Here is a 14117-nt window from a genome sequence, read left to right as displayed (position 1 = left end):
TTAAGTTTCTTGAAGGATACCCACAGGTTATACAATTGTTGCAGCAGGCACAGTGGCTAGAATTCGTGGAAAAATTCGATGGGAACGAGAAAGAGATAACAAAGTCTTTCGCTAGGGCATACGATGGAATTGAAGCAGAAATTGGGGACATGAAGCTAGTTTTGACAGATTCTTTCGTAGCAAAAGCTACCGAATTACCAAGAATCAGAGAGAGTTGGTTCAAGAACAAAAAAAATGAAGAGAAAGAATGGAAAATTTTCCTCAAGAATCCAGGTATGGATACTTTTATGTTTAAAAAAGGGAATACCAGTCACAAATTTGAAGAATAAGTGGAGTAATTTGCTATTGATCTTTCAAAAGTTTATAACTTGTGAAGGAAGATTTGATAACATGTTATTTTATCATGCACACTTAATGATGAATTTTCTTGACAGGAATGAAATTAACCTACCATATTTCCTACTTCATAGCTTAAGAAATATGGATGGTAATATTCAAAGGAAGATAAAATCTATAGATAATGCCCTATACCATCATGGCCTAGTGAAAATCTTGATTGAGGCCCATCTGAGAAACATAGGAGATAATTGGGAAGATTTCTTAATTAGAAATCATTTTAAGGAAGCAAAAAAAGAAGAGCCTAGTGGTAAGACTAGGAAGAGTAGAAGAAAATTGCCTTCAAACCCTAAAGAAAACTCACCTGCACAAGAAACACAGCAAGAGAAGTACTTTGATGATGAAACCCCTCTTATAAATGTGTTAGAAACTCTTAAATAGAATAATGTTAGAAGAAAGATAGCCAGCAATAAAAGGAAAAGTTCATTGAAAGAAGAAACAAAGCAAGAAGAAGTTAAAAAGCATCCCTGAACTACTGAAAAACCACCATCAATTATAAGAAGAAGTGCAAGGCTCAACAAAATAGTGCATGAACAATCTCAACAATCTCCAAAAAATTTCAATTTAGAAGAAGAAGAGGAATCGAAAGTTCCATCACTAGTTGCTAGTCCAGCTAGAAGAACTCCAGAGATCAATCTTGTCCAACAGGAAATTTATGATTATATAGTCTTTGGAAAGAATAACTACGGGTAAATTTGTTGCATCATCCTCAAACCAAGAATAAAATGAAGGAATTCATTCTAATATTTCAAGAGAACTCCAAGTTGAAGACAACCTCAAGCAAGAAATTTATGAATTGGAAATATTGAATAGACATTTAAAGTAGGGGAATGAAACAGTAAAGGCATAAAATGAAATCCAGAGAACTCAAAATGACAACATCCTACTACATCTTGGTTTAAGGTATAAAAAAAATAATAAATTGAAAGCTAAAAACAAATTTCTTATGACGAAGATTATAAGTATGCAACACAGAATTTTGATGAAGAAATTGAGGATGGAAGTCACCATAAAGAAAGCAAGAAGGACTAACTTGGATTTTCTTGCTCAGGTATCTGAAGAAGATCAGTGACATAAAAGAATCACAAATTTTGATTTTTTTTATGAGGACATGCAATGTCTTCCGTATGGGGGAATGTTGAACCCCAAAATTGCCTCTTTTTGACAACCTTCTTATACTCCATTCTCTCCTTTTTTACCTTCATAACTCTCATTTGGGTATCATTTTACAAGGTTTATGGCATAGCAAGTACATAGTCATCTTCTATTGCATAAATATCATTTGTATTTATTATTTAACTCAATATTTACCTAAGCTACTGAATTACAGAGATTCTGCAATTGATGTATGATTCTGCAGCTAAGTTCAAGTTTTGATGGGTTTCAAAGCTTTAGACGAAGACCAGGGAATGTGGGTAGGTGTCAATTAGCCAGTACAAAAATTTGTTCTTATCTTCATAACCTAGATCAATAAGGAAGTCACTGTAATAGCTCGGTTAAAGTGAAAGTCAACCACTGAGGAATGTGAATCGAGCGAGTGAGGAATTAGTGAATGCAGATATTCAGCCTCATGATTTTCTTTGCTAATAGTAAATCATGAGGAAATCACGTTATTTTATCTTTTAATGTTAATTTTAGTCATTGTTGATTAGCATAAGGACGTAATACTCTGAAATAGTTATATGTAAGAGTTTTATAAATTTGTCTCTCGGCATGACAGACACAGATTTGGATATTTTTTTTAAATTCTATTTTTGCAATTAAAGACACTATTTTATTCCTCTATTATGCAACTTAATGTGTGGTTAATCATCTCATGAAGGCATTGTGTTGACACCTACTTCTCACAGGAGGGCCCCCTCGAGATAATAAGGTTTTCTTTCATTTTCAATTAGTCTTTTATTTTGTGTTTCCTGTAGGACTTTGTTAGTTCATTTAATCACTCAATTTTGATTTTTGAATGTAAGTTTAACATTGTTTTGCAGCAAGTTTATTTAATCGTTCTATTGTTGAGTGAAGCGAGTTTTCTTGTGCACATGGATAGAGTATAAGTTGACATAGATCAGTAGAATAGCTTTACATTGCAGTTGTGTAGATCGGATTTTCATTTGCAGAGTTCGTCTTTCTTTTTGTCTAGAGTAGATCTATTTACAATGTTAAATTTCATTTTCAAGCAAGTGTGTATGTGCTTTCTTTTTAAAGCAAGTGTGTGTGTGTTATTTCATTTTAAAGCAAGCGTGTGTGTGATTTTATTTCAAGCAAAGTGTGTGGGTGATTTTATTTTTAACGTGTGTGGAGTTTATTTCGAGAATTGTGTGATATTTCCTTTAAGAAAGAGAAATAGAATTGATTCTGTTTTTATGAGTGATTTATTTACTTACATAGCTGTAAAGAAACATTTGCATTTCGATATCTCAAATTAACTTAGGAATTTTTTAAATAATAAGGACTCCTAGCACAAACAATGCACATACATTTCATCAGTTTACTGGCCCTGGTTGATAATTCATGTAAATAATTTAATATCAATTAAATTACCAAACAGTCACTACTTGATGACTATTCATAGGACATCTGGTTCGGCATCAGCCATGGCACCACCTAGATATGACCGAAGTGTGTTCATCTTGACACATTTCATGTGCGAGCACATAAGTTTGTTTTAACTGAAGAAGCCTTCCATATCAAAGTTTCTTCCTAGCCAAGAATTGTTGGAGAAATTTGGGAGGGGAGGCATATCTATTTGTTCAAAGGAATGGTACCCCCATCACTACCGATAGAAACCCCTACGACATCAAGGAAAATGATGGCCGAGGAGACATTGAACCCGGTCATCAAAAAGCTCGAGACACAAATGCAGTCCCTACAAGAAATGATGGTGAATCTTGGCACCTCAGTAAGTCCATTCCCAACCTTTTCAGAATTTCATAGTTCAAGACTACCTATTTCTTTGATTTGTAGCCCTCTGGTTGCTTCGATTCCTGAAGTCAGGCCCCACTCTCGGTCAGAACCTGCAATTCCCAATCCTCGCCCCATTATCACTAAGCCACCATCTGGGCCCAAGAAAAAGGTTGGTGCCACCTCCACCCAAATTGTTGATCTCACTGACAAAGAGCCCCACTCTCATGCTACCATGCCCATCATAGAAGAAAATCCACCCTCCACTTCCACTGCCTCACCGCAGTCATGGAATCCATCACCTCACACAACTTCCACTTCTGCCACCATCTCTAACATCTTGCCAGCTGGATTATGATCAGTACGGAAACAGAAATGATGATCGACTCCATTGTCTAATCTAATGCTGAAAATACAAATGGGGCATTTACAACCCAAATTTCTACCACAGAAATTGTTCAAACAACTATGTTGTCCTTATTGTTGCAATATGGTTCACTCACAGTCACTGGGAAATTTACCGCCCCACCACTCTAAAACTACAATATTTTGCATAGTACCCTTGCCCATCAATCCCATCATCTCATCACCACCACACTCCCCCATGGTTCACATTGATCCACAAACATGCAAACCCTCACAGTGAGCAACATCTCCACAGGGGAACTCTGAGAAATTAGTTGCTAGTGGACAGTCATTGCAAAGCCGGTTCCCTAAACCTTTCTCAATGAATCTCAATGACCTCTAGGGCTAGTCCTTAGCCCAATTATTTAATTTCATTCAATTGGATTCACACCAAACAAAGGCGTTACACAATGTCTTAGCTACCGAGCATGAGCAGCAACAGCAGTGAATCCTGGCCCTTGCAGCAGAACATGACCATCTCCTCTAGGAGAAGCAAAACCTTCAACGTCATCTTGACCAAATTACTAAAAAATTCCAGGTACTATGGCCCTCAGTAACTAATATCATGATAGGTGCACCGGAAGATTTTTTCACTTGTACCCTTATTGAATGTTGTGATCACATCAAAGAAGCCTGCATCGACCTGTGTCACTCGGAGCATACTACCAAATCCTACCATCCAATATGCAGGTGAAATTGAGCAGAAACTAGCATAAGTGACTAACTTGAAGTCTCAATCGTCAAGGTTACGGAAGAAGATAGCCTCGAGACCCAAATCTAGAACATCGAAGATGAATCAAACAAGACCAAGAAGATACCTCGGGACCTTAGGCCACTAACATATTCTCATCTAGAAACACTACAAAAAATCACTGAAGAAACAAACACGTAGTGGAATACTCTATTGATGACCCACTCGACACAGCCTATTACTCAACTTATGACACAATTCCTTGCTTAGGCAGACACCCTCACAGGTACATGGAAGGCAGCTATTGAAGCATACACACATTTCTGAAACGTAGCCATCAAATTTGCCCCTGAGTTGGGTCCTTTCTTTGAAGGAACTAGTCAAGGGGAAGCATCCAACCAAGGAGAAGCAACATAGGGAGGAGTACCAGTAGCATCAACAACACTGATAACACCGGAAAACGATTGACTCTGGGACGAGTCAATGGACTGTGGTTGGGTCCTGTTCGATCCTTTATTTTAAAAAACAAGGTGACACATTAGAAAGATGACCACATTTTTCCAAAGATAATTGTTGGGAGGTTGTGGAAGAGACAATTGGAGAGGAGGAAGGAATTTGCTAAAGGCCAGTAGTTGTGGAAACATGACTAGAGAAGTTAGGACAGAGACATCCACAGGCATGTAGTAGAGGCAGCTAAAAGAGGAAAAAGGTGGAGCATCCAAGGGAGAATTGGTAGTCTAAGCAAGCGCAGGGATATAAAAGAAGGTCGAAGATGAAAAGCATGAGAGATGGAGAGATACAAAAATTTTGTTGCGGAGCCATTCGAGCTTACTTTGATTCTCATGATCTCGATTATGTATTACTCTTTCATATTAGTTTCTTTTTCTGGCTGTGAGGCTTTTTAGTTTAATGTTTTGTTGTAATGTTGATGGGTATTAATGGAAGAAGATATTACAGGGATACACTAGTACTGCGCCTTAAAATCAACTCTCTAGCTTATTAAAATCAACTCTTCTCACATCTCTTTACATATTTTATTATATTTTTCTTAATGAGAAGGGTAAATGTGAGATGTTATGTTATGTAGCCTAATGTGCATTAATTGCGGGATTTGGAGCAGTTTTGGGCTAATTTAAGTGTAGGAACTCGAAGTAGACAAGAAAAATGGATTTTAGGAGACTAGGTCTCCTTCCTTAACTCCTCAATCACTCGAAGATTCCTCCACCAAGTCTCATCAACTCAGAGTTACAAGCAGCCAAGCCAGTGATAGTTAAAGACAAGTCAATCTCAAGTTTAGAAGCCAAGCCTCCCTAATTTTAAGAAAGTTGTTGGTAGCTTCAGTTGTATAAATAAGAAGGCCAAGGGCCTCATTAGGATTCAACTTTTGATTGTAGCCAAGGGGCAATTTCGAGCGAAGATATTGTGACTGTTATTCTCATGTTATTTTTGACATTTTGGTGATAATGAAAAGAGTGTCTTTGATCCAGCGCTGAGTTGACTGAGAGGGTTGAAGCTCTTGGGCTAGGACCCAACCCTAGCAGCAGAGGTTCCTCTTTTTTTTATATGTATTCCTATATTAGAATCATAGATTAGCTGCTAAAGTTATCTCTATTTTGTTTAATTTACAATTCTTTGAATGATTGGTTAGTTTTGCTTCCATTAGTTGGAGAAGTAGATCAGTGTTACGGTAGTGAAAGAAAATACTTCAGAAAATCTTGTGACAGTGGCCTCATCCTCATCTCCCTCATGGGATCATGGTTTGAGGGACCCACTCGCACAGCCCCAAAAACATATTTATCTTTCGATTATTACATATTTTAGGATTTCTTGTTGAGTAGATCATTGTTGATGATTTCTTAGAAGCACCTGCAATTGTCATTTTGGTTTCTGGAGTTTTTTTGTAGATTATAAAGCATTCCATTCCATATATTTAAGTCATCAGCTATCAATAAATCATATTCTCAAATTCAACTCATCTTTTCCACATTTACATAAAGGTGTGCATGAATGAAGAAAATAATATGTGTTGTTGCAGGAGTTGTTGGCCTGCAGGGAGGAACTCATTCCAATAGCCTCATCTAAGTCTTCGCCACCTCTCACCCAACCTTACCAACCACTAATTCAGATTTATGTTTTGTAGCCACCTTGATAAAATCCAACCATATTGAAGAGTTAGGATGATCCTTGGGTAGTGTGCACCTTCCCCATACCATAGTCCACCATCATCCATCTTCCTAGCACTTTCTTTCACCATCCCTACCTTCCTACAACTTTCATCTAAGTTTCCTGTAGTAAATCAATACATCTTGTAGTAACTACAGGAAATCTTGTAGCAACTACAAGAAACCCTGTAGTAGCATGTGTTTAGACTGGTTTGGGTAGAAATGATGATCAGAGCCTAGGGTAGGCCTTCAACTTGACCTCTATAACCCTCAATGCCATTTTGGACCAGTTTTCCCATACCTTCCTCCCCTGCAAAAGATCGGCTTCTTTAGCTTAGCATTTACATTTCTAAATTGAAAACCAAAAGACTATTTTCTCCTATATTTAACTAGTGCATGTATACATCAATCATAGCAAGGCTAGGATAATTTTCATGCTTACTTAGTCCAGATAACTAGATGATAGAATGCAAGGTTAAATTAGGTCTCTTCTACAAGTAATGTGTGTTAATTCTTGCTAGGTAATTTCATGTCCTTCCATAACACTTTCTATTCATCAGTTTCATTTCCTTAACATATGCAAGGATTTACTTTATGCATTAAATATAGTTTTACATTCACTGTCAGTAATCAGCTTCCTTCTAGTCAATAGAAGACTAGTTTGAAAAACCCTAGTGTTATATCGCCCCAGTTGAGAAGTGACAAGAGTAGATTGTTGCATCTATTGTGCATATAGCACTGTCACCTCCAAGTTTGTACGAACTCAGGTTGATAAAGTAAAGTTGTAGATATCAGTCTTTCGGATTAATCACATCGTTAGGATTTGGTTGACGTTTCGAACCAACTAATGTGGTTCATCCTCAGGACAAGGTGAGAAATCAATAGATCTGAGGGAATAAATAGCAAGGATGCATCACTACCCAGAGTTAGCCGTTGAAAATTAGCCATTAGGTAATTTGTTAAATTATTTAATAATTTAGTTAGAAACTAACTGTTATGTAATAAATAAATATTTCATTTCGATATTATAAATTGATTATTTAATAATATTGAATTTTATAATAATATTATCTAGAAATAATTATTTTTTATAATATAGTTTGTTAGGGTTTGACTCATTAAATTGTTTAATATTAGAAACTAGTTGTTATGAAGTAATTAAATATTTTATTTCGAAATCATAAGTTAAATGTTTAATAATATTATTATCTATAAAGAACTAGTTTATATAATATAATTTGTTAGGGTCTAACCTATTCAAGATAAAATGGCTTAAAAACTTACTATTTGGAATAATTCAGATTAAAATATTTTAATTCCATTATAATTTAATATTATTAATTTCTATAATAATAAAATAATAAGACTATAATTTGTTAGAGGAAAACTAATCTCTTTAAGAAAGGAGGATGGCTGAGATAATTTTAAAGGTTTATTAGATAAATATTAAAAGTCAGGATAAGTTTAGATCAGAAATATACTTCGATTGCAAACAAAGAAGTTAAACAAAATTAATACATAACAAAGGGGGATAAAGCCCGAAGGCAAAAAGGGAAAATCAGAAAGAATGAAAAGGGGAAAGGAGAGGGAAGGGAGGAAGAGTCAAGAGGAGAGAGTTGGAATCCATATTTTACTTAATTTCTAGCCATCATCCCTATTAAGGTTTCTGGCATGCCTCTCTATTTCAATCACTTCTTTGAGTTTCCTGTGGGGGAGACTCATTAAAGAATCCAAAGTCATTGCTAGGGTTGATCATTTCCACCATAGGAAACTCAGGGAAGCGATTGAAATAGAGAGGCATGCCAGAAACCTTAATAGGGATGATGGCTGGAAATTAAGTAAAAGCTGGATTCTAGCTCTCTCCTCTTGACTCTTCCTCCCTTCCCTCTCCTTTCCCCTTTTCGTTCTTTCTGATTTTCCATTTTTGCCTTCGGGCTTTACCCCCTTTGTTATGTATTAATTTTATTTAACTTCTTTGTTTGCAATTGAAGTATATTTCTGATCTAAACTTATCCTGACTTTTAACATTTATCTAATAAACCTTTAAAATTATCTCAGTCGTCCTCCTTTCTTAAAGAGATTTGTTTTCCGCTAACAAATTATAGTCTTATTATTCTATTATTATAGAAATTAATAATATTAAATTATAATGGAATTAAAATATTTTAATCTCAATTATTCCAAACAGTAAGTCTTTAACCCAATTTATCTTGAATAGTTCAGACCCTAACAAATTATATTATATAAACTAATTCTTTATAGTTAATATTATTATTAAACATTTAACTTATGATTTCGAAATAAAATATTTAATTACTTCATAACAGCTAGTTTCTAATATTAAACAATTTAATGAGTCAAACCCTAAGAAACTATATTATAAAAATTAATTATTTCTAGATAATATTATTATAAGCCCACGGGGCTTTGGATTGACGGTGAATGGGTGCCTTGTTAAGACACTCCTTGCGATAGGTCACCGGTTCAAATCCCCCGTGGGTACTTAGGTTAGTCTTAACATAGAAAAAAAAAATATTATTATAAAATTTAATATTATTAAATAATCAATTCATAATATCGAAATGAAATATTTATTTATTACATAACAGCTAGTTTCTAATTAAATTATTAAACAATTTAATAAATTACCTAATAGCTAATTTTCAACAGCTAACTTTTTTTTTTTTTTTTTAACTCAAACGGGTATGATTTTATTTATTTGATAAGAAACTCAGAATTACACCATGGCAGCCAATGATACATATCTTTTGTTTCTGTTTCTAACACTTTCTTTTGAGCTGTTACAGAATTCCATTTCCTCAAGGATTGCAGGGATGAAATGAGCTCTCATCGTTTGTGAGAAGTTGGCCTTTCCGGAGGGTGCACCCTTTGTTCGCCATTTGATCTGCTTCTTTGTTCAGGTTTCTGAGTATGTGGAAGAATTTGTAGGAGTCAAAATCGAGCAGAACTCTCTTCAGCCTATTTAGAGTTTTGTTGAGGCATGCATCAGTGAACAGATTTCCTGTATTTAATTTTTTAATTATGATCTCCGAATCTCCAAAAGCTTGGAATTCTTTATCTCCTCTATCCCTGGCAATTTGACAAGCTTTGAGGAGGCCTAGGATCTCCGCTTGATTGTTGGTTTTCTGCCCAATGCCCCAACAAAAAATGCCCCTTTTTATTATGTTCGCAGCGAAGATGACCCCTCCAGCTCCTGCTGCCCCAGGATTGCCTTTGGAGGCTCCGTCGAAGAATATTGTTGTAATTTTTTGCATTCTCCACCATTCTTGAAAGTTTTCTTCAGATTCTCTTATGCGCCAAGCCTGGTTTCCTGCTTGAGGGACTGATAGCTGCTTCCGTGGTTGAAGGTGGAGGGGACCCAACCACCGCTCTTCTTCCGGGAGGAGCAGTGGATCACCTGTATAGTTTTGTTGTAGCACTGCTTCTAGGAGAAATGACTTGGCTTTTACCGCTACGGAGAGGGGAGTGTGTGCCTTTTCATTGAATATCAGATCGTTCCTGGACAGCCAAATCTGCCAACACACAAATTTGGGAATGGCATTCCAGACTTTCCTCCAGATGGATTTGACAGGAATTTTGTTGGGGTAACAGTGGTTCCATATGTCGAATAGATCAGCTACTGAGTTGTGAGTCGGAACTGTGATTTGCAGCCCATGGAGGGCGAGTCCCCATACTTCTTTCGCAAACTTACAGTCTATGAAAAGGTGCTTGGCAGTTTCTAAGCTGCTTCTGCACAGCTCACATCTGTGCGGACCTGCAATGCTTTTTTTCATTAAATTATCTCCGGTTAGGAGCTTATCATGAGCCAGCGTCCAGAAGAAGAAGTTTACCTTGGGCAAGGCGAGCGGTTCCCAAACTTTCTTCCAGAATTCCAGTGTTCTGTTGTTGTTCCTGTTTGGGTGGATGGTATTATACGCTTCTGCTATGGTGTATGTTCCAGAGCGCCCCCATCCCCAACTGTATTTAGAATTTCTATTTACTGGGGCCGCATCTTCCAACAATTCTTCGAGAATCTGTTTCTGCTGTTGAAGTCATTCAGGAACTCCGAGGAAGTCCCATCCCTGCCAATCTCCGTGCCTATCCCATTTGGATAAGTCGAATATGCTGGTGATCCCTGCGCGTTCCAGCCATTCTTTTATCCCTGTGATTTCATCTATCTCTGCGAGCGGATTTTGATCCATAATTCGGTCAAACCACAGATTTGTGCGTTTGCCATTTCCTGGAATTTTATATGCCTTTCCTTTAAATAAATTTAAGCTTCTGTTACAGAGTTTCCAAGTTTGCGTGCTGTTGGGAATTTGACATGTCTGAAGGTTACTGAGCGGCATGTTACGAGCATATTTGGACTTCAGCGTTACGCTTACAGGATGCGATGGTTCCTTAAAAAGTTTCCATAGTAATTTCCCTCCCATCGCCAGATTTGCCAAGGCTAGATCACGGATTTGCAGTCCGCCTTCCGGAATTGAGCGCTTCACTGTCTCCCATTTGACAAGATGTATTTTTTGCTGGTTTCCCTTTCCCCCTTGCCATAGAAAATCGCGCAGGATTCTTGATATTTGATTTGTCACTCTCTTTGGAGCAAGAAGGTAGGCTGCTTGATAGATTGGGAGAGCCGATAACATGGATTTTATCAGAATTACCTTGCCTCCTTTTGTGAGCCAGTGTCCACCCTAGGAAGTGATTTTTGACTTAATTTTGCCGATGATATCCATCCACAACGTCCTCTGATTGGTCCCAATTATGATGGGGAGACCGAGATATTTTATCTTATCCCATTGGGCATGCCCTTTGAAGCCCAAAATGTTTGCTATGCTTGTGAGTTCTTGCTGCCCAATATTCCATCCATATACTTCACTTTTCCTTTCGTTAATGGAGGCGCCCGATGCCCTGCAGTAACGTTTGAGGACTGTATCCATAGCTTTAGCAATTCGAGCAGATGCCCCTCCCAAGAGAAGAGAGTCGTCCGCGAAAAGGGCATGATTCAGAGCTGGGGAACTGATTGATGGTTTGAGGCCCGGAAGGGAGCCTGAGGATTTTTCGAAGGATAACTTTCTGCTGAGGGAGTCTGCCATCAGAATGTACAGGAAGGGAGAGAGCGGGCATCCCTGCCTGAGGCCTCTCTGAGCTTGGAAGAAGGAGGTGGGGCGACCATTGACAAGGGGGGCGATCCAGGGATTCTGAGTGCAGGCAGTGATGAGATTGACAAAATGAGAGGAGAAGCCGAAGGAGAGGAGGACTTTGTACAGGAAGGAGCGGTTGACTCGGTCGAACGCATTGGCCATGTCAAGCTTTATCAGCATTCCTTTTTCCTTTCGCTGATTGCTGGAGTGAATAGTCTCCTGGACTTGAATGACATTGTCCAGGATGTGTCTGCCTTCTACAAAACCCCCTTGATTGCAAGAAATCAGCCTGCTAAGCAATGGTTTCATCCTGGTAGCTAGGAGCTTAGCCAGGATTTTATAAGATGCATTGCAAAGCGATATTGGCCTAAATCTGGCAAAGGTTTCAGGATTAGTTTCCTTGGGAATGAGGGCGAGGTAGGTGGAGTTGGTTCCTCCTCCTACCTTGGCTTTTTTCATGAAACCTTTTATCATTTTTAATAGATCTTCTTTGATGATTTCCCAACAAGTCTTATAAAAATGAATGGTGAATCCGTCAGGCCCAGGGGCCTTATCCGAATCCATAGACCAAATGACTTTGATGATCTCTTCTTCCGTGATAGGTTGGGTGAGAGCTGAGTTGTCTTCAAAGCTGACCAGAAGAGGGATGTTTGAGAGGAGATCTGCAGTATCTTCCTCGCTGCCTTGATTATCTGCAGTATACAAACTTTTATAATGTCTTTCAGCTGCCTCTTTTATTTGACTGAAGCCTTTACATAGCTGTCCTTCTGCTGTTGTGATTTCTGAAATGTGATTCCTGGAGAGTCTTGCTCTAAATTGGCGGTGAAAGAAGGTGGTGTTACGGTCTCCAGCTTTCAGCCACAGACTTTGGGATTTTATTCTCCAATGTTCTTCCTCTGTTCTGAAGGATCGGAATGCTGCGCATTGGATTTTGACTTCTTTATCTAGCAGGGATGTGGTTATCTCTCTACTTTCCATTTCAGTTTGCAATGCATCTAATGTCTGAACTGTTTCTTTTCTTTGGCTGGAAGGATTCGAGGCAGGCTTCCTTATCCAATCCTTCAGGGCTAACTTTGTAGCTTTGAGCTTCTGTTCCCATACATAGCTGGAGGACCCAGTGACTGGTTTGGCCCACGCTGTTTTCACTGTATCTATGAATCCATTCCTTTCTATCCAGAGTGGACTGAATCGAAAGGGGATTGGACCCAAATCTTCTTCATCTTCCAATATGAGCTGGACTGGTTTGTGATCTGAGGTCAGCTTGGGGAGGATTTTTGTGGTGATAATTTTCTTATTCATCATCAGAGTGCCTTGTACTAGGAATCTATCCAGGCGGGCCGCGATATGATCTACCCCCACTCTGTTGTTGGTCCATGTATATTGCCCTCTGATTGGAGTAAAATCTATTAATTCCCACTGCTGTATAAGGTCTTCCACCAGGGGGAGCATGGGATCTCTGTTGTTAGTTCCTCCCCTTTTTTCTTTGGGTTTTAAGACGATATTTAGATCCCCAGCAAGGATGATGTTGTTTGGGGATCGCTGCTCTAAGAATTCAAAGAGAGAATTCCAGCAGTCTCTCTTTTCAGAATAATTAACAGGTACATAAAGATTGAAGAGGGAGATGGTCAACTTACTTGTGCAGTGCGTTAGTTCTGTGTAGATCCAGTGCTGGGTCTCGTGGGATTTGTTCAGAAGGAAGAGGTCTTCTGCCCAAAGGGTTGCAAGTCCTCCGGCTGAGCCTCTTGAGCTGACTGCCCTTCCCGTGCTTTTCTTCCATTTCTTCTTACTGATATCTAGAAGGGTATTCCCCTCTATCTTGGTCTCTTGGAGCAAGAGGATGTCTGAGGGTTCTATTTTGAGTAGGTCCTTGACCGCTTCTGCTTTCGAGGGATTGCCCAGGCCTCTGCAGTTCCAAGAGACGAGACGCATTATTTACCAGAGGTGGGTTGAGAGCCTCCCTTAGGGGGCCTAGTCCTGGAGTTTCTCCCAATAGACATCTCTATTGTGGGCTGACTTCCTTGTGTTTTAAGCCTTTCCGCTTCCTCTTCCCTTATTTCTCTGCGAGATTTCCTGCCAACTTTTCTTGTGGGCTGCTCGAAGGTTTCATCCTCCGATGAACCAGAACTGTCCGCTAGTTTTTTCCTAGTGATTTCTGCATATGAAGGATTAGAAGGGCTCCCTTGAGGAGTTTCCTGATGTGCCATTTCACCGTCTTCTTTGTTGGTGATGTGGGGATCTATCTGTTCCAGATCTTCAGTAACTACTGTAACTGGGGTGCTCTGTCTGCTTTCTTTGGATTTTTGGTTCTTTTCTTGAGTGGGATTGGAGCTGCTTGGTGCCTCTTTCTGAATACTTTTCCCGCTGCCTTTTTTGTGATTAGTAGTTTTTTGGATTCGGGTCCATTGTTCACCACTTTGTTGTTCT

The 14117-nt window shown here is 38.6% G+C and overlaps 1 protein-coding gene across 1 annotated transcript; it reads right to left on the bottom strand.

Annotated features, from left to right (window-relative positions):
- Positions 1 to 10604: 10604 nt before the first annotated feature.
- LOC149181343 (uncharacterized) lies at positions 10605 to 11195 on the bottom strand. The gene has a single exon (XM_089414157.1). The coding sequence runs from the start codon at positions 11193 to 11195 to the stop codon at positions 10605 to 10607; it is 591 nt and encodes a 196-aa protein (XP_089270283.1).
- Positions 11196 to 14117: the final 2922 nt, after the last annotated feature.

This window comes from Pinus tabuliformis, chromosome 3_2 (genome assembly GCF_031772625.1).
Source record: "Pinus tabuliformis cultivar Carrire ecotype Pingquan chromosome 3_2, CPIR1, whole genome shotgun sequence".
NCBI lineage: Eukaryota > Viridiplantae > Streptophyta > Pinopsida > Pinales > Pinaceae > Pinus > Pinus tabuliformis.
The sequence above is the reverse complement of the archived record's forward strand: the minus strand, read 5'-3'. Positions and strand labels throughout refer to the sequence as shown.